The sequence below is a fragment of the Scyliorhinus torazame genome, chromosome 15, assembly GCF_047496885.1.
Source record: "Scyliorhinus torazame isolate Kashiwa2021f chromosome 15, sScyTor2.1, whole genome shotgun sequence".
In the NCBI taxonomy this organism is placed as follows: Eukaryota; Metazoa; Chordata; class Chondrichthyes; order Carcharhiniformes; family Scyliorhinidae; genus Scyliorhinus; species Scyliorhinus torazame.
The window spans coordinates 134,240,615-134,265,035 of NC_092721.1; the positions used below are offsets into that span (position 1 = coordinate 134,240,615).

Sequence of the window (24,421 nt, forward strand, 5' to 3'; positions counted from 1 at the left end):
GTGCCGCGGGATAGGGCATCGGACGGCTCGTTCAGCTTTCCGGGACGGTACAAGATCTCATAGTTGAAGGTGGAGTGCTCGATCCTCCACCTTAAGATCTTGTCATTTTTCATTTTGCCCCGCTGTGCATTATCGAACATGAAGGCTACTGACCGCTGGTCAGTGAGGAGAGTGAATCTCCTGCCGGCCAGGTAATGCCTCCAATGTCGCACAGCTTCCACTATGGCTTGGGCTTCCTTTTCCACTGAGGAGTGGCGGATTTCTGAGGCGTGGAGGGTTCGGGAGAAAAAGGCCACGGGTCTGCCCGCTTGGTTAAGCGTGGCCGCTAGAGCTACATCGGAGGCGTCGCTCTCGACCTGGAAGGGGAGGGACTCGTCGATGGCGCGCATCGTGGCCTTTGCGATATCCGCTTTGATGCGGCTGAAGGCCTGGCAAGCCTCTGTCGACAGGGGGAAGGTCGTGGTCTGTATTAGGGGGCGGGCCTTGTCTGCATACTGGGGGACCCACTGGGCGTAATATGAAAAGAACCCCAGGCAGCGTTTTAAGGCTTTGGAGCAGTGAGGGAGGGGAAATTCCATGAGGGGGCGCATACGTTCGGGGTCGGGGCCTATTATCCCATTGCGCACTACATATCCCAAGATGACTAGCCGGTTTGTGCTAAAACGCACTTGTCCTCGTTGTATGTGAGGTTCAAGGCTTTAGCGGTCTGGAGGAATTTTTGGAGGTTGGCGTCGTGGTCCTGCTGATCGTGGCCGCAGATGGTTACGTTGTCGAGATACGGGAACGTGGCCTGCAACCCGTGTTGATCAACCATTCGGTCCATCTCTCGTTGGAAGACCGAGACCCCGTTTGTGACGCCAAATGGGACCCTTAGGAAGTGGTATAATCGCCCGTCTGCCTCGAAGGCTGTGTACTTGCGGTCACTTGGGCGGATGGGGAGCTGATGGTAGGCGGACTTGAGGTCCACGGTGGAGAAGACCTTATATTGGGCAATCCGATTGACCATGTCGGATATGCGGGGGAGAGGGTACGCGTCTAGTTGTGTGTACCTGTTGATGGTCTGGCTATAGTCTATGACCATCCTTTGCTTCTCCCCTGTCTTTACTACTACCACCTGTGCTCTCCAGGGACTATTGCTGGCCTGGATTATGCCTTCCTTCAGTAGCCGCTGGACTTCGGACCGAATGAATGTCCGGTCCTGGGCGCTGTACCGTCTGCTCCTAGTGGCGACAGGTCTGCAATCCGGGGTGAGGTTTGCAAACAAGGATGGGGGCTCAACCTTGAGGGTTGCGAGGCCGCAGATAGTGAGTGGGGGTATTGGGCCGCCGAATTGGAAAGTTAGGCTCTGCAGATTGCACTGGAAGTCTAATCCCAGTAATGTGGGCGCGCAGAGTTGGGGAAGGACGTAGAGCCTGTAGTTTTTAAACTCCCTCCCTTGCACCGTTGGGGTCACTATGCAGAAGCCTTTGATCTGTACGGAGTGAGATCCTGCAGCTAGGGAAATCTTTTGCGCACTGGGACGGGTGGTCAAAAAACAGCGTCTTACCGTGTCGGGGTGGATGAAGCTTTCTGTGCTCCCGGAGTCGACCAGGCATGGTGTCTCGTGCCCGTTGATCAGCACCGTTGTTGTCGTCATCTGGAGCATCCGGGGCCGTGCTTGGTCCAGCGTCATTGAGGCCAGACGTGGTCGTAGTGCTTCAGCGTCTTCCTCGAACCCCGTGGAGCCGTCGATGCTGGGGTCCATTGTTGCCGTCCAAGATGGCGGCGGGGGTGAACAAAATGGCCACCCCCAGGCATCGCACATGGCTGGGGGGTCCCAAGATGGCGGCGGGGGTGGACAAAATGGCCGCCCCCATGCGTCGCACAGGGCTGGGGGGTCCCAAGATGGCGGCGCCCCTCCTCCCCTCGTGGTGGCCGGGACCCAAAATGGCTGCACCTGCGGGTCGCACATGGGGCGCTGGGGGGGGTTGGGGAGCGCTTGAAACGCGCAGGACTCCTTCTTCTCCGGGGACAGCGGCGACCCCCCGGGACCGGCACACAGCCGCGAAATGGCCCTTTTTTCCGCAGCTCTTGCAAATCGCTGCGCGGGCCGGGCAGCGCTGCCGGGGGTGTTTCGACTGGCCGCAGAAATAGCAGCGGGCCCCTCCCGGGACGACTTGGCGTCTGAACCGCGCAAGCCTGTGGGGGGGGGGGGGTTTGTCGCGACGGGGGTCCACGGAGCCCAAGGGGCTGCCGCACGGTCGGGGCCGTAGGCACGGGCGTTTCACGCGGCCACATCTAGGGAGGCTGCAAGGGCCCGTGCCTCTGAGCGTCCTAGCGACTCTTTTTCTAAAAGTCTTTGGCGGATTTGAGGAGAGTTCATACCTGCCACAAAAGCATCGCGAATTAACATGTCCGTGTGTTCAATCGCGTTTACCGGCGGGCAGCTGCAGGCCCGTCCCAAAATTAGCAGCGCGGCGTAGAATTCGTCTAGCGATTCTCCGGGACTTTGCCATCTCATTGCGAGTTGGTAGCGTGCGTAGATCTGGTTCACTGGGCAAACAGAGATGCTCTTTAGTGCTGCGAACGCCGTCTGGAAATCCTCTGCGTCTTCTTTGAGAGGGTAAATTTCCGGGCTTACCCTCGAGTGCAGGACCTGTAGTTTCTGGTCTTCTGTGACCCGGCCGGGGGCCGTTCTGAGGTAGGCTTCGAAACAAGTCTGCCAGTGTTTAAAAACTGCTGCTGAGTTCACTGCGTGGGGGCTGATCCTCAGGCATTCCGGGACGATCCTGAGCTCCATAGTCCTTTAAGCACGCTTAATAAATTGTAGCGCACAAAGACTCACGAGAGACGAATAGAGATGACGTCGATGAGGCTTTATTAAGCGTGACTTGTTCCCCGCAGTTCAGCAACAGACTGGCCTGCGGGGGAGAACTCCTGGTTCTTATACTCCGCCTTCAGGGCGGAGATAGAGATCAACAGCCAACCAGGACCCGGGATCTGTCAACCAATGACATCACGGCTTCACAGTCCCACATGACCCCTAATGCATACTACCACAACGTGCGACGACTATTAGGGGTGATAATGATGCCCCCAGTGGAGGGGGAGGCAGAGATAGTGGCGGCAATGGACGCAGAGAAGGCATTTGATAGGGTGGAGTGGGAGTATTTATGGGAAGTGTTAAGGAGGTTTGGGTTTGGAAACGGGTTTATTAGCTGGGTTAGACTTCTTTATGGGGCTCCAACGGCAAGCGTAGTTACAGGTCGACATAGATCGGAGTATTTCCGACTATATAGGGGAACAAGACAGGGATGCCCGCTGTCTCCATTGTTGTTCGCGTTGGCAATTGAACCTCTGGCCATGGCGTTGAGAGACTCCAGGAAATGGAGAGAGGTGATTAGAGGGGGAGAAGAACACCGAGTCTCGTTATACGTGGATGACCTATTGTTATACGTGTCGGACCCAGCGGGGGGGATGATAGAGGTTACGCGAATTTTGAGGTGGTTCGGGGAATTCTCGGGGTATAGGCTAAACATGGGGAAGAGTGAATTATTTGTGATACATCCAGGGGACCAGAGTAGAGAGATAGAAGGCTTGCCGCTAAGGAAAGTGGAAAGAAACTTCCGATACCTGGGGATTCAGATCGCTAGGAGCTGGGGAACCTTGCACAGACTTAATCTGACACGGCTGGTAGAACAAATGGAGGAGGGCTTCAAGAGGTGGGACATGCAGCCTCTGTCACTGGCGGGCAGGGTGCAAGCAATTAAGATGATGGTCCTCCCGAGGTTCTTATTTGTATTTCAATGTCTCCCTATATTAACCACCAAGACCTTTTTCAATAAAATAGACAGGAGCATCACGAGCTTCGTGTGGGCAGGGAAAGTTCCGAGAGTAAGGAGGGGGTTCCTTCAGCGTAGTAGGGACAGAGGAGGATTGGCACTACCGAACTTGGGCGATTACTATTGGGCCGCCAATGTGGCAATGATACGTAGATGGATGATAGAGGGTGAGGGAGCGGCGTGGAAAAGACTGGAGAGAAAGTCCTGTAAAGGGACGAGTTTAGAGGCGCTGGTGACGGCGCCGCTACCGTTCTCACCTAAAAAGTTTACCACGAACCCGGTGGTGGCGGCAACACTGAATATCTGGGGACAGTGGAGGCGACAGAGATGGGTGCGGGGAGCCCTGGTGGGGTCCCCTATCAGGAACAACCATAGGTTCGCCCCAGGAAGAATGGATGGAGGATTTCAGAGCTGGTACCAGTTGGGAATTAGGAGGGTGGGAGATATATTTATAGATGGGACTTTTGCGAGCTTGGGAGCATTGGAGGAAAAGTATAAGTTGCCCCGGGGAAATTTCTTGAGATATATGCAGGTGAGGGCGTTTACTAGACAACAGGTGAGGGAATTTCCGTTGCTCCCGACACAGGGGATACAGGACAGGGTGCTTTCAGGGGTGTGGGTCGGAGAGGGCAAGGTGTCAGAGATTTATCGAGAGATGAGGGAAGAGGGGGAAGAGTCGGTGGGCGAACTAAAAGGAAAGTGGGAAGAAGAATTAGGGGAGGAGATAGAGGAGGGTATGTGGGCTGATGCCCTAAGCAGGGTAAATTCCTCTTCCTCATGCGCCAGGCTTAGCCTGATTCAATTTAAGGTGCTACATAGAGCACACATAACGGGAGCAAGATTGAGCAGGTTCTTTGGAGTGGAGGACAAATGTGGGAGGTGTGGCGGGAGCCCGGCAAACCACGCACATATGTTTTGGGCATGCCCGGCACTGGGAGGGTATTGGAAGGGAGTGACGGGAGTGATTTCGAAGTTGGTGAAGGCCCGGGTCAAACCAGGCTGGGGGCTAGCTCTATTTGGAGTTGCGGATGAGCTGGGAGTGCAGGAGGCGAAAGAGGCCGACGTTGTGGCCTTTGCGTCCCTAGTAGCCCGGCGCAGGATCCTACTCATGTGGAAGGAGGCGAAACCCCCCGGACTGGAGGCCTGGGTAAATGATATGGCGGGGTTCATTAAACTGGAGCAGATGAAGTTTGCCCTGAGAGGATCGGCTCAAGGGTTCACCAAGCGGTGGCAGCCATTTCTCGACTACCTAGGGGAACGTTAGAGGGAAGACAGATGACCAGCAGCAGCAACCCAGCGGGGGGGGGGGGGGGGTTAGTTTAGTTTAGGTCAATAGATAATGGGGTTTTGTTACTTGTGTATTGTTAAAAATTTCTGTACTGTTACTGTTGCGTTTGTTTTGTAAGAGGAAAAATTGTTGTTTGGGAAAAAACATTTCAATAAAATATATATTTTTTAAAAATAAAATAAACGTGTTAAAGCTATCTCCAAGTCTGAACCTTCCTTTGTCAGAGTGCACATCAAGGAAGCAGCTTATGCTATATCAAGAGCATAACAAAACATGGTTCCAGGAGTGAACTGTTTCAATCCATATAGTTAAAACTCAGCAAACAGTGACTAGCAGCAACAGCAGCCAGGCAAGATAATGTTCGAGATTCCGGTCCCACAGCAGCTCAGGTACCAAGGCAATCTCAGTGGAAACTGCCGTTGGTTCAGACAGAGATTCGAGATCTACCTGGTAGCGTCCAACCTAGATGGCGTGGCGGATGCAGAGAAAATAAAGCTTCTACTTACCATCGCGGGTCCAGAAGCAGCTGGAATCTTCCAGACCTACAAATACACAAAGGGGCAAAACAAGAACGATTTCCAGGCAGTCCGGGACAAATTCCAAGAATTCTGCAAGGAACATACAAGAAGAAAGGGTAAAAGAGGGGCCAAAACTCACCGCGAGGTAGGCTTGCAGCAACGAACGGCAGTTTAGAATTGCAGCCATCTTGGAAAAGGTGCTGCACATGCGCAGTTGCGCGAAGAGCGCACAGAAAGGGAAGGTCCGTTTACGCATGCGCAATCGCTTCCTACGCACTACGTCACACGCTTCATGATGTCCGAGGCCCTGGACCACGCCCACTTAAAGGGGAAATGTCCCAAAACCAGATTTTTTCACCTGGAACGACTGCACAATGCCTGAAATTCGACCAGTAGCTGAAAGTAACCTCCGCAGAACCCTGCAACAAGCAATAAGCACCACCCAAAGAGATGATACAGTCCTTGAAGACTATGACTCAGACTTTGAATTCTTCTTTGGACATCGTGAGCCCAATGCCAGCTCTGACACAAAATGTGATGATATGGTTTTGGAAGACAACGACTCAGATAAAGCTTTCACCTTGGGAGGCTATCCCAGTACTAAATCCGAACCGCAACTAGACGTGTTGCACATTGACGACCCCGACGACAATTTCTTCGGATTCGGGAATCTTCAGCTCAGCATATACGACATCCCGACTCGTGAGTGCAGGATGATGCTGCGGCCTGACACCAAGAGACAGAGAGCGGTACAAGCCCACAGAGAGCGGCCTGCTGCCACACAGAGTGGGCCACACACCGTGAAGGGTCCCCGACTCCACACAGAGAGTGGTCCATGCACCACAAAGGGTCCCAGCCTCCACACAAAACGTGATGAAAGACTCCACAGCGAGCTCGTGGACAGACTCCACGATAGAAGCAATGCAAGACGCCACAACGCAGTCCTTGCATGAACAAGAAGTGACTCGAGTGTCACAAGCCTCCACTGGGAGCTCGTGGATAGACTCCACGATAGAAGCAACGCAAGACTCCAGAGCGCAGTACTTGCATGAACAAGAAGTGGTGACAGTTTCCACAGAGAGACCAATGCACAATTCCACACAGGGAAACTGGCAAGACTCCACAGAGGGAGTGACACAAGCCTCCACAGCGAGCTCGTGGACAGCCTCCATGATAGAAGCAATGCAAGACTCCAGAGCACAGTCCTTGCATGAACAAGACCATGAGCGACTAGCAGCCTCCTCTGAGCAACCAGCAGCAGACAATGTAAGTCTGCCACACTCAAGTGAACAACAGAAAGACTATGACAGTCTGCCACGCTCAAGTGTACAGCAAGCAGACTATGACAGTCTACCACGCTCCAGTGTACAGCAAGCAGACTATGACAGTCTACCACGCTCCAGTGTACAAGAAGAAGACTCTAACAGTCTACCACGCTTCAGTGTACAAGAAGAAGACTCTAACAGGTTCAGACTTGGAGATAGCTTTAACACGTTTATTACTGTTACTAACAATTCTCCTACTTGGATTCGACTCTACTGTTAATCCTTCTATAGCTACTCAGACTGACGAACCAGTCTGCTACAATCCACGTGGTGGGTGTGATGTTCAATCAACCCTGTGTCTGTACTCACTGAGTGTCTCCACTGGAAAGAGACTGAGCATGTGTAATGTGTCCTTTTATATGGGTTGGTGTAATCCCCTCCTGTGGTAGTATATCACCACATAGTGAGGGTGGAACATGTGGCGGAGAGGCCCATGAATAATATTAAAATGTAGTCAACTTTATTTTTACCAAAGTTGGCATTCTCATTACATCACCGGCGAGGGGCAGGGAAAATCGAGAAACAACATCTCGTTAGCAGGAATTTCATTTCCTGATTCTCACAGGATTTTGCGCCCACATTTCCGTTTACACTTGGGGTGGACAAGGGCGCAGAATCTCCCCAGTGATTCTAATTATTGGTTTAATTTATAAATGCACCACACAATAGGCTATTGTGCCATGCAAGGGGAGACAAGCCTCATGGTCAACCCCTGCTCAGTATTGAGTTTGCTGATGCCAGCCAGCCAGGGAAACAGTGGTTAATATGCTAATGCATCAGCATTGCGTAGGTAAAAAGGGAAAAATACACAAGGAACCCCACCCCTGATTTTTGTCTCATAATCCTTGAGGGCACTGTGTGAGGACAGGGTCAGTCTGCCTACTGGCTAGAGTCACACAAAAATGGTTGTCTACTTTGATGGGGAATCAATTGAACTCAGCTTTCGGGCAGAAAAGAGGAAGTTGGGGGATTAATTATTTACTGAACTCTTCCCACTTGTGCATAGGGAAATACAGGATACAACAACTGTCGTAATCAGGTTCATAAGGTTGAACACATACCTGAACACTTGTTAATGTTGTATACTGGTAAGCTTTGACTACCAGATAATTAGCTTCAACATCAATTAATCCCAGCAGAAGATACTTCCACCATTTTGTCTTCAGTATTTGTAGTAAATTGTCGTTGCCTGATTAAAAGTAAAATTAAATTAGCACTTCAGCAGTTTTGGTGCTGCAATTATTTTAAAACTGTATTGTTCATTCTGCTGATTCTGAACATTTCAAACAGATTCTTCTTCTTGTTCACTACGTACCCCGCCTGAACATCAATATTCCCGTGTAAACCAGGAACAATAGAACGTAGTTGATAAAACCCTGAAGCACTGGGGTGTTCACAGCAAATTCATCCGCCAAATATTGACTGCTGATTGCAGTCCCACATAATAACATGGATAATCCTTGACCAAGAAGTAATATCCTTAGAAGATTCCTAAAATTGATCAAGAATTCTAGTTAGTTCACAAATATTGCCATCGTGGAGATAGCCTGAAAAGTGAGCATTAAAGAGCAAGACCTAACAATGAAACCCAACAAGTACAAGCCACCAATTTGAAATAAAAAAATTAAATAAACATAATGGTCACAAAAATGGTTCCTCTGTTTAAAGTTTAGAAATGTCTCCAAATTGACTCCTATCAAGGAAGTGTTAAGAACATGGTTGATGGTAAATTTTGTGTTATTCCAAATCCCAGAATGGAAACTTTGAACAACTGCCCTCACTTCATTTTGCAATTTGCTATCATGTGAGGAAAGGTTTGAAGTCCAGAGAATGATTTCCCAAATGTTTTGTGATGATTTTAAATAAAATAAATGTTTATTAAGCAATAAAACAAACAGAAATAAATTAAGAGGTGCCCTTTATTAGGGCAATGGCTGTACACATAATCTCTAGCTGTACCCAGTTCCAAACATTTACTTCACTCCCTTCAGAGCTCATTCTCCCCAAGTGTTCCACAACATCTAAGAAAATTTAAAAACTAGAACAAAAATCCAATAACGGTTACCATACCAGGCAGTTATATCTCTTTGAGGTTTGCCTCTGAGGTAAAACAAGCAACTGGCTTCTCAAGACAATGGGACAGATTCTCCATTGCCTGATAGCAGGTTTCCTGATCCGGCGGAGAATGGAGCTTCGGCTGAAAAATGGGATCGGCACTGTGCGTCAATCCCATTCCGATGCTCCATCACCCCTCCCCCCCTTGATAGTGGGGGGAGCCACATGCCCACGCTAGTGGGAGAATGCAAATCGATGATTTGCACACATTTGCATCTGATTAGCTGTTGCTATGATTGACAATTCCTTACCTTACCAAAAGCAGCTAAGTGTTTTCTGCTGTGAAAAACAGGAAGTTAAAGCACTTAACTGCTTTTGATGTGGTGAGGGTCAATCAAAGAAATAATGTTTATAAACATTGTTGTTAGCATCAAAGCAGGGTACTTGAGATTCATTCAAGTGTGAAACGAAAGATAGATCAACATCCGCCAAGCACCTGTCTCTGGAGTAATAAAACTGTCAATCACTGGCCAATGCAATGTATTGTTGTGTGAAATTGAATGGAAGATTTGCATTTCAAAGGCTGTCAAGGGATTTGAAGCTCTTTGAAGTACACTTGGCTTTCGAGAAAGCCTCTGATACTTGTAACAGCTGATGCTTTAAACACTTTTGTCTGAGGCAGCAGATGTTAGGGAAGGGTAAGTGAAAATGAAATGGTGTTTCACTGTACTGCCTAGACTGCTCCAGCTTTCTGGCAGGGGTGATTGCTGAGGTCTCTGATGGGGGTCTTCATTGGGGGTCTCTGTTGGAGGGTCTCTGTTGGGGATCTCTGTTGGGGGTTTGTTGGGGTCTCTGACGGGGGAGCTGATGGGGGTCACTGTTTAGGGTTCTCTGATGGTCTCTGCTGGAAGGTCTTTGATGGGGGTCTCTGATGGGGAGTCTCCGATGGAGGTCTCTAATGGGGGTCTCTGATGGGGGAAAGATGAGGGTTTCTGTTTTGAAGTCTCTAATCGGGTTCTCCGATGGGGACACTGTTGGGGGTGTCTCATGGAGGTTCTGGTGAGGAGCTAAGGGGGTCCGATGGGGGGTCTGAGGAGTGGCCTAGGGTGTTGGTGGGGAAGTTCGGGTCACCCTCATGCATGCGTGCTATGTGGGGGTGACCCATTATTCTCCTGGTGGCAGGGGGGAGGATGCCTTTACTTGTCAGTGGGGGGGGCGGGATTTGCATTGTTGGGGAGGGAGGCCTGCTGCTGGACCCCGATATCGGGCTGCCCGCACAAAATGGCAGCCTGATATCGGGATTCCAACGGAATCCAGCGAGCTCTTCTCAATGCGTAAATTAGCATGGTAAAGGAGAGGGCATCTCACATGGGCGCTACTCCTCGCACCAGCAGAGACCAGTAGCGCATCTCTGCTGGCAGGAGCACTTAGTCTCCAGCCCAGCTTTCTTCACAGACACAGCTGGTTGGGAGTTAACAGCTATTCCATCTGTGGCTGAGGTTGGAAGCAACTATTCTTGCATAGGTTTAATCATCTTCTGACATACAGTTGTTCCCTTTTGATCTTCCCTGATCTGAACTAACCTTTTCAGAAGTCAAATTTGGTTGCCTTCATTTCATAAGTCTACCTTTTAGAATGTAAATGCAAAGCTCACACCCTGTCTCCTCCTTTGCACCTCGAACACATTATTTAAACCCTTTACGTTTTGTTCCCCTGATACCACCTTGCCTTAGGTTAATCTCTGTTTGCAATATTGCTAAGCTCATCAACATATCAAAAGCACTAGTTTCAATAGCATAACCAAACTGTCCCTGTCTTAAGCAGCTTACATTTTCCAATAGTTAAAAAAAAATATTTAACCATCAGAGAACAATCCAATTTATTTGATTTCCCGGATATTTTCATATCATTACTACATCACTACTTTCCTGATAGAAGGTTCTTTCACTTTTAAAAAGAAACAGCAGCAAATGTAGGAGCTTCTTGATTTTGTACTTTTTGATAAATAATTCAGCTATGAATATCAGGTGCTTGGACACAGTATGATATTTGACAGATAATCTCATAACTTTGATATAAATAGAAAACTACTTATTTAATTAGTAGGATTGGGCAATTCAAAAAGTACACAGAGCAGAAAATAGAAATGTGTGAGATGGAGGCCTGGACAAAGTGACAACCTTATTTACAACAGTAAAGGGAAAATGTAAGTTACATCACAAAGAAGATTTGTAAACTGCAAAGAAGAAAAGTGGTAGAAAAGAGTCAAACCAGGAGAGACTGGAGGAATTTGAATTTAAAATATTCACGTATAAAGGAAGGTGACGCGACCATCAATTCACACGAGACGGAGAGTTGAAGTGAACAGTGGTTTTAATCAGCTAGAACTGTGCCTGCCTGCAACTGCTCTGTACTGAGTGCCGCCTGCAGGCTGCAGCTCTATATACCTCCCCTGAGGGGGTGGAGCCACAGGCGGAGCCCACAAGGGTATCAACATAATACAATACAATGTAATGCAATTACAATGGTGAATGGTCGCAGTAATACATTCACCACAGAAGGTTACTATGCTGTGCTAATCATAGGGATGTGTAAAATGAAGACAAGATCCATTCATGGACCAATTTCCTGACCCCCTACCTCGTTCCAGCCAAACCAAATGCACCCCCTACCCTCTGCTGATTATTGGCAATTTTGTTCATTGTGATTTTGATTTAAAAAACCACCATGAAGAGACAATATAAAATAAAAGGAACAAAGAGGTGCAGGAGGAGAAGGATGTGGGTGCAGGTGTGCATAAGTCATTGAAAGTGGCTGGACAGGTTTAAGGAGTGGTTAATAAAGCATACAGTATACAGGTGCAGCTCATGGTGGGGTACAGCACCGAGTAGGGGAACGGGTTGGCTCCTGTGGGACATTGAGCTGTGCCTTTCACAAGCTGAGGGATGGGGCCAGAGGTGAGGGAGAATTTACATCCAGGACAAAGACAGAACTTGTGAATGACAGTGTGGCAGAAGCCTAGGGCCCCTGAGAGTGGCTCAAGAGCCAGGGAGGAGAATTGGGATCTAGTCAGACTGACCAGCAGTACCTTTGTAACTGAGAAGTCTCACAAGGAGAGGGAGACAGGGCTGCAGCCAGGAGCTGAGCCACAGGATAAGCCTGAACATACCTGGCGAATGCTGTGCTGAAGAGCTGAGGTCCCTGTCATGTTAAGCACACTGAGATAACATGGGCTGCAACTGGATGCAGCTATAACTGAAAGATACTCCAGACCTTGAAGTTAGTTCAATCTAATTTATTGAAGCGGTCACACAGTTAGCACAGTTCTCTGTGAGTTCGACTCCCCGCTAACCTAAGTCTGATTACTCTGTCTGACTGAACCAGACTAGCTCTTAGCCACGTGCTGTAGTTGTTATGTGATAGATACACCGGACTCACTCTGTAGATGTCCCCAGTGGAAAGAGGTGGAGTGTGAGTGTCTCATACCTTTTATAGTGGGAAACCACCCCCAAGTGTTCTGCCTGCTGATTGGTTATGTCCTGTTCTCTGTTCATTAGCTGTCTGTCTGTATCTCATTATGTGCATGTCTGCATATCACGACATGTCCCCTTTTGAAACGTTTTTCTGTAGCATATGTGAAAGTATTTATATGTGTATGGCGAAAAATTAACTTATTTCCATAAAATGGCAGATGGGAACATATGTACATGTGAAAACAGGTGTCTAGTGTGCAAAAACAGAACATAGCAAACAAAACAAATGTTCATAAGTCCAGTCTCTGGGGCTTGCGTCAGATCCTTGTCGACCGCCGGAGAGGTGGTGGTAGGGACGATGGCGCCTTGATGGGCGGGATTGCAGCCAGACTGGTGGCCTCGTGGTTCGAGATGTCAGGAGGTGGCACAATAACAGATGGAAACAACGAAGAATGTGGTTGCGGGCGGGCAACTATGCGCAGTGCCCGTCTGTTTTGCCGCACAACAGAGCCATCAGCCATACGCACAACATACGATCGAGGAGCAGCCTGTCGAAGAACAACCGCTGGAGCTGACCAGCCTCCATCAGGTAGCTTGATCCGAACAGCATCCGCCGGGGATAGCACAGGCAAATCAGTGGCATGAGCATCATAGCCCTGCTTTTGCCGGTCCCTGAGTTTCTGCACCTTCAATCGTAAGGGGAGTAGACAGGCATTTCTGTGGTCGAAAACGAGACTCCCAAATGGTATGTTACCTCCCGTGTGCACGGGTCAGGGATGTCTCAGATCGGCTGCAGGACATACTGAAAGGGGAGGGTGAACAGCCAGTTGTCGTGGTGCATAAAGGCACCAACGATATAGGTAAAAAACGGGATGAGGTCCTGCAATCAGAATTTAGGGAGTTAGGAGATAAGTTAAAAAGTAGGACCTCAAAGGTAGTAATCTCAGGATTGCTACCAGTGCCACGAGACAGTCAGAGTAGAAATTCAAGAATAGTCAGAATGAATACGTGGCTTGAGAGATGGTGCAGGAGGGAGGGGGTTCAGATTTTTGGGACATTGGAACCGGTTCTGGGGTCGGTGGGACCATTAAAAATTGCATGGTCTACACTTGGACAGGACTGAAACCAATGTCCTAGGGGGTGTTTCTGCTAACACTGTTGGGGAGGTTTTAAACTAATGTGGCAGGGGTATGGGAACAAGATTAGGAAGTTAGAGGTCAGTAAAGAGGCAGCAACTAAAGCCAGTAAGGTACTAGATAATAAACTCAATGTGACTAAGGGGAAGAGTCGACAGGGAAGAGATGATGAACGCAAAGGGACAGGTGGTCTGAGCTGCATTTGTTTCAATGCGAGAAGTGTAGCAGGTAAGGCAGATGAACTTAGGGCTTGGATTAGTACCTGGGGATATGATGTTATTGGTATTACTAAGACTTGGTTGAGGGAAGGGCAAGACAGGCAACTAAATATCCCAGGGTATAGATGTTTCAGGAGGGATAGAGAGGGAGGTAAAAGGGGTGGAGGAGTTGGATTACTGGTCAGAGATTATACCACAGCTGTGATTAAAGAGGGCACGATGGAGGATTTGACACTGAGGCAATATGGGTAGAGCTAAGAAATAGGAAGGACGCAGTAACATTGTTGGGACTTTACTACAGGCCTCCCAAATGCGAGCATGAAGTAGAGGTACAAATATGTAGACAGATTATAGAAAAATGTAGGAGCAATAGGGTAGTAGTGATGGGAGATTTTAACTTCCCCAACATTGAATGGGACTCATGTACTGTTGAAGGCGTAGATGGAGCAGAATTTGTAAGGAGCTTCCAGGAGAGTTTTTTAGAGCAGTATGTAAATAGTCCAACTCGGGAAGGGCCATACAGGACCTGGTATTGGGGAATGATCCCGGCCAGGTGGTTGAAGTTTCAGTCGGTGATTACTTTGGGAATAGCGATCACAATTCCGTAAGTTTTAGAATACTCATGGACAAAGGAAGAGTGCTAAATTGGGGAAAGGCCAAGTATAACAAAATTCAGCAGGAGCTAAGGAATGTGGATTGGGAGCAGCTGTTTAAGGGTAAATCCACATTTGAAATGTGAGAGTGTTTTAAGGAAAGGTTAATTAGAGTGCAGGACAGACATGTCCCTGTGAAAATAAGGGATAGAAGTGGCAAGATTAGGGAACAATGGGTGACGGGTGGAATTGTGAGACTAGCTAAGATGAAAAAGGAAGCATACATAAGATCTAGGCAACTTAAAACTGATGAAGCTTTGGAGGAATATCGGGAAAGTAGGACAAATCTCAAACGCGCAATAAAGAGGGCTAAAAGGGGTCATGAAATATCTTTGGCTAACATGGTTAAGGAAAATCCCAAAGCCTTTTATTCGTATATAAGGAGCAAGAGGGTAACTCGAGAAAGGATTGGCCCACTCAAAGACAAAAGAGGGAATTTATGCGTGGAGTCAGAGGAAATGGGTGAGATTCTTAATGAGTACTTTGCATCGGTATTCACCAAGGAGAGGGACATGACGGATGTTGAGGCTAGGGATGGATGTTTAAATACTCTAGGTCAAGTCGGCATAAGGAAGGGGGAAGTTTTGGGTATTCTAAAAGGCATTAAGGTGGACAAGTCCCCAGGTCCGGATGGGATCTATCCCAGGTTACTGAGGGAAGCGAGGGACAAAATAGCTGGGGCCTTAACAGATATCTTTGCAGCATCCTTGAGCATGGGTGAGGTCCCGGAGGACTGGAGAATTGCTAATGTTGTCCCCTTGTTTAAGAAGGGTAGCAGGGATAATCCAGAGAATTATAGACCTGTGAGCTTGACGTCAGTGGTAGGCAAACTGTTGAAAAAGATTCTGAGGGATAGGATCTATTCACATTTGGAAGAAAATAGACTTATCAGTGATAGGCAGCATGGTTTTATGCAGGGAAGGTCATGTCTTACAAACCTAATAGAATTCTTTGAGGAAGTGACAAAGTTAATTGATGAGGGAAGGGCTGTAGATGTCATATACATGGACTTCAGTAAGGCATTTGATAAAGTTTCCCATGGCAGGTTGATGGAAAAAGTGAAGTCGTATGGGGTGCAGGGTGTACTAGCTAGATGGATAAAGAACTGGCTGGGCAACAGGAGACAGAGAGTAGTGGTGGCAGGAAGTGTCTCAAAATGGAGAAAGGTGACTAGTGGTGTTCCACAGGGATCCGTGTTCGGACCACTGTTGTTTGTGATATACAAAAATGATCTGGACGAAGGTATAGGTGGTCTGATTAGCAAGTTTGCAGATGATACTAAGATTGGTGGAGTTGCAGATAGCGAGGCGGACTGTCAGAGAATACAGAAAAATATAGATAGATTGGAGAGTTGGGCAGAGAAATGGCAGGTGGAGTTCAATCCAGCAAATGCGAGGTGATGCATTTTGGAAGATCTAATTCAAGAGCGGACTGTACAGTCAATGGAAGAGTCCTGGGGAAAATTGATGTACAGAGAGATCTGGGGTTCAGGTCCATTGTACCCTGAAGGTGGCAACGCAGGTCGACAGAGTGGTCAAGAAGGCATACAGCATGCTTGCCTTCATCGGACGGGATATTGAGTACAAGAGTCGGCAGGTCATGTTACAGTTGTATAGGACTTTGGTTAGGCCACTTTTGGAATATTGCGTGCAGTTCTGGTCGCCACATTACCAGAAGGATGTGGATGCTTTAGAGAGGGTGCAGAGGAGGTTCACCAGGATGTTGCCTGGTATGGAGGGTGCTAGCTATGAAGAAAGGTTGAGTAAATTAGGATTGTTTTCGTTGGAAAGACGGAGTTGAGGGGGGACCTGATTGAGGTCTACAAAATTATGAGAGGTATGGACAGGGTGGATAGCAACAAGATTTTTCCAAGAGTGGGGGTGTCAATTACAAGGGGTCACGATTTCAAGGTGAGAGGGGGAAAGTTTAAGGGAGATGTGCGTGGAAAATCTTTTACGCAGAGGGTGGTGGGTGCCTAGAACGCTCTGCCAGCGGAGGTGGTACAGGCGGGCACGATAGCATCATTTAAGGTGCATCTGGACAGATATATGAACGGGCGGGGAACAGAGGGAAGTAGATTGGAACATAGAACATACAGTGCAGAAGGAGGCATTCGGCCCATCGTGTCTGCACCGACCCACTAAGCCCTCACTTCCACCCCATCCCCATAACCCAATAACCCCCCCTAACCCCTTTTGGTCACTAAGGGCAATTTATCATGGCCAAACCGCCTAACCTGCACGACTTTGGACTAGATCCTTGGAAAATAGGAGACAGGTTTAGATAACGGATCTGGATCGGCACAGGCTGGGAGGGCCGAAGAGCCTGCTCCTGTGCTGTAATATTCTTTGTTCTTTGTTCTTTGTTCTGCAGCACCGGGAGGTGATCCAGATCAGGCAAGTGTATGGCTGGAAGAGTCGTCCGCAGGTCCCTTTTCATCAGGAGTTGAGCTGGTGACATGCTGGTAGACAGAGGGGTTGCCCTGTACGCAAGCAGCGCAAGGTTGACGTCAGAAGCAGAATCCGCGGCATTGCAGATGAGCTGCTTCACTATGTGCACCCCTTTCTCAACCTTGCCGCTGGATAGCACAATTGCTTCACAGCTCCAGGGTCCCAGGTTCGATTCCAGCTTGGGTCACTGTCTGTGCAGAGTCTGCACATCCTCCCCGTGTGTGCGTGGGTTTCCTCCGGGTGCTCCGGTTTCCTCCCACAGTCCAAAGATGTGCAGGTTAGGTGGATTGGCCATGATAAATTGCCCTTAGTGTCCAAAATGGCCCTTAGTGTTGGTTGGGGTTACTGGGTTATGGGGATAGGGTGGCGGTGTTGGCCTTGGGTAGGGTGCTCTTTCCAAGAGCCGGTGCAGACTCGATGGGCCGAATGGCCTCCTTCTGCACTGTAAATTCTATGATTCTATGACTGCGGGCAATGTGGGCTGGAAGTGACGTGATGAAACTGATATAGTTGGGCAAATCTTGACCACTCTTGGCTGCTGAAGCAAGGACCGTTGTCACTCATGACAGTAAGTGGAATAACCATGCCTGGAGAACGTCTCCTTACAGGCCTTGATGATGGTCTTGGATGTGAGGTCCGAGAGCTTCACGACTTCTGGGTAGTTGGAAAAATAATCAATGATTAGCACATAATCATGACCATTGGCGTGAAAGAGGTCGATGCCCACCTTGGACCACGGGGAGGTCACCATTTTGTGCTGCTGAAGCGTCTCCTTGCTCTGTGTTGGCTGGAAGCGTTGACAGATCGGACAGTTGAGGACCATATTGGAGATGTCCCGACTAATCCCAGGCCAGTAGACAGCTTGCCTGGCTCTGCGCTTGCACTTCTCGACACCCAGATATCCCTCGTGGATTTGCCGGAGCACCAAGCTCTGGAGATTGAGTGGAATTACAATGCGGTCCAGCTTGAGGAGGATACCATCAACCACTGTCAGGTTGTCCTTCACATTGAAGAATTGGGGGCACTGCCCTTTTTGCCAGCCATTGCCGAGGTGGCGCATGACACGCTGCAGAAGAGGGTCTTTGGCTGTCTCGGCACGAATGCGGTTCACCTTTTCATCCGACGTCGGGAGGTTGCTGGCCCACAGCTGCACCTGTGATTCGATCTGTTGGATGAATGCCGGCGGGTCAGCAGGCAAGGTTCTGGAGCGGGACAAGACATCCGCAATAATGAGCTCTTTGCCAAGCGTGTACACGAGCTCAAAGTCGTACCTTCTGAGTCTGAGGAGGATGCGCTGCAGCCGGGGCGTCATGTTGTTCAGGTCCTTGTGGATAATGTGGACCAGAGGCCTGTGGTCCGTCTCGATGGTGAACATCGGCAGGCCGTAGACATAATCGTGGAACTTGAGAATTCCAGTGAGAAGGCCCAGGTATTCTTTTTCAATTTGGGCGTACCGCTGCTCGGTGGGTGTCATCGCCCGTGATGCGTAGGCAACCGATGCCCAGGATGAGGTGTCATCGCGCTGGAGCAACACCGTGCCGATGCCGTCCTGGCTCGCATCTGTCGAGATTTCCGTTTCCCTGTCAGGGTCAAGAAATGCCAATACAGGTGCAGTGGTGAGCTTGGCTTTCAGCTCCAACCACTCTGCTTGACGAGCTGCCTGCCACTCAAAGGCAGTGGACTTTTTTACCAGGTGTCTGGGGGCCGCGGTGTGTGAGGTCAGGTTTGGAATAAACTTGCCCAAAAAGTTTACCATGCCTAGGAAGTGCAGCACCGCCTTCTTGTCTTCAGGGGTCTTCATGGCTTCGATGGCCTTGACCTTGTCTGTGTCCGGGCACACACCCTGCTGAGATATCTGGTCACCCAAGAACTTCACTATCGACATGCCAAAGCAGCACTTGGCCCTGTTCAGCTTGAGGCCATTGGCATGGACACGGCGGAATACTTGCTGGAAACGAGAGATGTGCTCTTCGGGGGTTGTGGGCCATATGATAACGTCGTCCACATACACACAAACCCCTTCAATGCCCTCCATCATCTGCTCCATGATTCTATGGAAGATATCCGAGGCCGAGACAATGCCGAATGGCATATGATTATAGCAGTACCTGCCAAACGGTGTGTTGAAGGTGCAGAGCCGTCTGCTGGACTCATCCAGCTGTATTTGCCAGAACCCGTGTGACGCATCTAGCTTTGTGAAAAACCGGGCTTGTGCCATCTCACTTGTTAGTTGCTCCCGCTTCAGGATGGGGTAATGTTCCCACACGATATTCTGGTTGAGATCCTTAGGTTTAATGCAGATGCGCAGCTCCCCCGAAGGCTTCTTTACACATACCATCGATCTGACCCAGCCAGTCGGTTCTGTAACTTTGGAGATGATGCCCTGGTCCTGAAGATCCTTCAACTGCGCCTTCAGGCGCTCCTTCAGTGGAGCCGGGACCCGGTGTGGAGCGTGGACCACAGGCGTGGCATTAGGCCGCAGCAGGATCTTGTACCGATATGGCAGAGTGCCCATCCCATCAAACACATCCGGATACTGAGCGAGGTCGTCAATGCTGCCTTGAAGATCCACATTGGGGGAGGTCATTGTGTAGACCCGCTGCACAAGGTTTAGCAGCTTGCATGCATGTGCGCCGAGCAGGGAGGCCCTGTCTGGCTTGACGATTTCAAACCTTAGCCTTGCGTGAATGCTCCTGTTGGAGACGAGCAGATGGCAGGATCCCAGTGCTGTGATGGCATTGCCCTTATAGTCCAGGAGCTGGCAGGCTGCTAGAAGGAGCTTGGGTAGCTCCTTGATGCGGATGAAATCTGCCTGTGAAAGGAGATTGGCAGAAGCACCTGTGTCCAGCTTGAACTGGATAGAGCATTGATTTACTTGCATCACCGCACGCCATTCGTCCGCAGAATCCACAGTGAGGATGGGCAGGCGCCGTGATGATGTCGGTGAGGCAGGTCCACGTGTGGTGATGATGCCCACATGGTGGGGGGACTCCAGGCAATCGTCCTCGAGATCCGTGTAATGCCAGGATCAGAATCCTGTAAACTTTGTTGGACACTCCGAACGTGCTTGCGTTGGAATTGGGAGCGCTGGCCCTTGACTGGTGGTGCAGACCTGCACATGGCTGCATAGTGTCCAGGCTTTCCGCAATTTAAACAGCGCCTGCCTCTTGCAGCGCAGTGTTTCTTTTAGTGGGCGGTGCCACAGTTCGGGCACATCATGACGTCGTTACGCTCCATGTGTCGTCGCACCTGCGCCGTGTGGTGATCGGCCGCTTCGTTATCCCATTCGCATCGCGCATGCGTGGGGCTCCGGGAAGAGCGCGTGAAATGGCTGCTTTCATCAATGCTGAGGCGCTGCATCCGGGCGATGGCCAGCACACGCTCTGCCTCGCGGGAGGCAAGTTTCTCATTTTCAGCCGATTTGCATTGGGAATACCGATTTTTGGCGTGCTCATGCACTGTACATGTTTCAATCGCGACTGACAGGGTCATATGCTTGATTTTTAAAAGCTGCTCTCTCAGAGGATCAGAGTGAACTCCAAAAATGATTTGGTCTCTGATCATGGAGTCAGCAATATCACCAAAGTTGCAGGACAGTGAAGGTAGACGAAGATTAGTTAGGAAGGAGCTGAAAGGGGAGCAAAATGGCTAGATGAGAATCTAGCGGGGGGAGGGGGCAGGGGGGTGGGGGGAACTGGGTTGCTGCTGCATTGGCCAAAAGGGAGCTGGAAGTAGGAGAGGTAGTCGGGACGGGGGTCCGCCGCCTGGGGAACTGGAGGGTGCGGGAGGCGCGGGCACGTGGCTAGCCTAGAAAAGGAGATTGGTAGTCGGCTGGGGGGGGGGGGGGGGGGGGGGGAGTAGGCCCCCGATCCGGATTAGGCTGAGAAAGGGATGGGTAGGGCAGGTCTTTCATTCAGGGCTGGATGTGAAGAACAGAGGGGTTGCAATACTGGTGGGGAAGCGGGTGTCGTTCGAGGCACTGAATATTGTAGTGGATAATGGAGGCCGATATGTGATGGTGAGTGGTAGGCTGCAGGGGGTGCGGGTGGTACTGGTGAACGTATATGCCCCAAATTGGGATGATGCCGGATTTATGAAACGCATGCTGGGTCGGATTCCGGATCTGGAGGTAGGAAACTTGATAATGGGGGGGGGGGACTTCAACACGGTGCTGGACCCAGCACTGGACTGTTCTAGGTCCAGGACGGGTAAGAGGCTGGCTGCAGCCAATGTGCTCAGGGGGTTTATGGACCAGATTGGGGGAGTGGATCCATGGAGGTTTGCCAGGCCGCTGGCCAGGGAATTTTCCTTCTTTTCTCACATCCATAGAGCCTACTCCCGGGTAGATTTTTTCATTTTGAGTAGGGCACTAACACCGAAAGTGGAGGGAACGGAATATTCGGCCATAGCCATCTCGGACCACGCCCCACATTGGGGGGAGCTGGGGTTGGGGGAGGAGAGGGACCAGCGCCCGCTGTGGTGCCTCGATGTGGTACTGTTGGCAGATGAGGGGGTGTGCGGGCGGGTACGGGGGCGTATTGAAAGATATTTGGAGGCCAACGACAACGGGGAGGTGCAGGTGGGGGTAGTCTGGGAGGCGTTGAAGGCGGTGGTCAGGGGAGAGTTAATCTCCATTCGGGCCCACAGGGAGAAGAGAGAGGGGAGGGAGAGGGAGAGGTTGGTGGGGGAGATTTTAAGGGTAGACAGGAGGTATGCAGAGGCCCCCGAGGAGGGGCTACTTAGGGAGCGACGGAACCTACCTTACCGCCGGGAGAGGGTTGACAGCGGCGGGACTTCGGCCCATCGCGGGCCTGAGAATCACCGGGGGTGGGTCCGCTGACCGGCACGGCGCAATTCCCGCCCCTGCCGAATCTCTGGTGCCGGAGAATTCGGGACACGGCGGGGGCAGGATTCACGCCAGCCCCCGGCGATTCTCTGACCCGGCGGGGGGTCGGAGAATCCTGCCCCTTGTCTTTTTCACCTTTGTGCAGTCTCTGTGTTTAAAATGGTGGCCCAATAGAGAGATTTGCAAGGGAATCCCTCGCAATCCCCACCATGCCTACATTTGCATGGCAAGGGTTAGGGCAGGCATTTTCAAACTCAGGGGCGCGACACGCTGGCGTGTCGCGGGCATGTTGGGAGGGTCGCGGAGCCGTCCATCGCGGCGCTCCTGATCGTGCATATCCATGCGCAGCAGCCGGCTTTTGTCCTCGAAAATGTCCACGAACCTTTTTTTTTTAAAAATGCGGCCGCACGGCACATGCACGACCGATCATCGATGCGCTTGCGCAAAACTATATGCATGCGCACCGATGATTGGGCACGCATGCGCAGTGCGGCTGCATTTCTTTTATACGGTCGCAGCCTTTTTTTTCAACAAGTTCGGGGGCCAAAGGGACTCAAAACCATTTCCTCCATTTTTGTCAGCAACAAACAAGGTAAGAGAAAATGGTGGGTCGCGCAGCTCGGCCAGCGTAGGTCTTAAAGGTCGGTTGGCGTGGGTCGTGAAGGTTGGCCAGTTGGTAAAAATGGGTCCCCGGGAAAAAAGTTTGAAAAATACTGGGTTAGGGAATCACCTCTGAATTTGCACTTCCTGCGCAAGTGAAAACTGGTGGCGATTTATTTCATTTGGTGGTGTTTAGTTGTGAGTCCAACCAAGTGGGAAGTATCTTTGGGGAGAATGTTCTGTAAAATTAATTTTGACTCTGTAAATGCAGGGTGCAATTCAGCAGGCAAAAGTTAAAGTCCGCTTTTGGGCGCGTTTGTTGGGGTGCTTCTCAGTGGCTGCAGTGCTGAGATTCACACCGCTATTCCAGAACTTTGCTAGGTGTTTGGGCCTTGGAAAGTTTCCCCCTGCCAATGCCACACTTTAGTCGATTTCCTTCAATGGGCAAAGCCCCCCCCCAGGGTGGCACTGCCAGGGTGCCAGGATGGCAGTGCCAAGGTGCCCGGGGACATGCCAGGTTACTACCTGCCCTGTTCCCAACCACCCGAGGGTCTCAAATGGCCTGTGAGACCCCCTGAGGTGCTGCTACACCTGGTCCATATTTTTGGAGACCAGTACTTAACGGTGCCCTGGCAAGGTCTCACAGACATTTAGTATTGGCTCATTTAAATATGCAGATCTGGATCTCACACAGCTGGGCGAAACGAGTCGGGTGGCTCGCGATTAGCCCAGCGTCCGGTGCGGAGGTTGGTTCACCTGCTGTGCCTGGTTCCGTGCCGGGTGCAACCCGATTACTGAATCGCACCCGTAATATTTTTTTGTGTTCATAAATGTTTTAATTTAATGATTAAAATCCCAAAAGTGTGACTGGAATTTGTGGCTTGTGAATTCAGTAAACTAATCTTCTCATCATCAAAATACAAAAAGGAAAGGGTTGTGATAAGTAGGCTACATTTCCCTTTCTGATTTTGGTTTGTATGGAAATTAACATCTGCCAGATCATAACACCGGTTCTGGGGAGAAGGCGGGAGAATGACACGACACAAATTGCTCATTTAAACAGCCAGTGCAGATACAACAGGCTGAATGGCCTCCTCCTGAACAATTCTATGATTCATTCTATGAATGAATATTTCAAGTATTTGTTTCTTGTCACAAACGTAATTATGATATTTTAGATTTTAAGAACATCTGTTTTAAATGCACATTTCTGTTTTCAAACCTTTACATGTGTTTAAAAGCTTTTTTCAAAATGGAAGTATGGACAGGCAACATGGCAGCTTTCTGTGTGTATTCACATATTCACAGCATGTGGCTCTTTATAATAATAATAATCTTTATTGTCACAATTAGGCTTACATTAACACTGCAATGAAGTTACTGTGAAATAGTGGTAACACCCAAAATAGGGGACATTCACCCTGCATATTACATCACTGCAGAATTTACCAAAGTTCTCGAATGATTTCCACCGACACCTACAATTGGAATCATTAAAGTAAGCTTGTACTTTGAACTTTTACAGTTTACAGATCATCAAACATGATAAATCATTGATAAAAGTCTATTTCAGATTTTCTTCACAGATTTCCTTTGTTTTAGAAGGAAAAGATAAAGACAAAAATGAACAATAACTAGTTTAGCAACTTAATGGAAAATGCTATCATCATTTTATTTGCAGTTAAAAGACTTAAAAGGCTATTTGCATAATGAACTAGTAATATATGAAAAGTTTAATTTAATCAACAACTGTTCCAAATTTAATTTCATAATCAGATTAGAATGTGGTAATCCATTTAGTTGAATTGGGTGCTCAGATGACAAGAAAAGTTCCTCTATTAAAGTCAAAAGAATGACAATGGTAAGTCCAAATCTTGAAGCACTTCTGCTTTATTTGCCATCGACGCCTTTAATGTCTGAAAGGACCTACTCACAAAAATGGTGGGCGAGGATAACTGAACATTGAAAATCAGATTTTGTTTTTCACAATCAGAATACAGTATTAAAAGGTTTTACTTGTTCAATAGAAATTAATGAT

At 49.3% G+C, this 24,421-nt stretch overlaps 1 protein-coding gene across 4 annotated transcripts in view; it reads right to left on the reverse strand.

Annotated features, from left to right (window-relative positions):
* LOC140391832 (solute carrier family 35 member F2-like) overlaps positions 1–24,421 on the reverse strand; it is a 142,571-nt gene that overhangs the window by 106,870 nt on the left and 11,280 nt on the right. For all 4 annotated transcript variants that reach the window (XR_011935195.1, XR_011935194.1, XM_072476775.1 and 1 more), the window contains exons 2-3: positions 8,268–8,443; positions 8,014–8,141 (exon numbers count right to left, since the gene is read on the reverse strand). Coding sequence is in view for 2 of the 4 variants with exons in the window: in XM_072476775.1 (XP_072332876.1) it covers positions 8,014–8,141; positions 8,268–8,443 (304 nt within the window). In the remaining 2 variants the exon portion in view is untranslated. The remainder of the gene's footprint in view (positions 1–8,013; positions 8,142–8,267; positions 8,444–24,421) is intronic.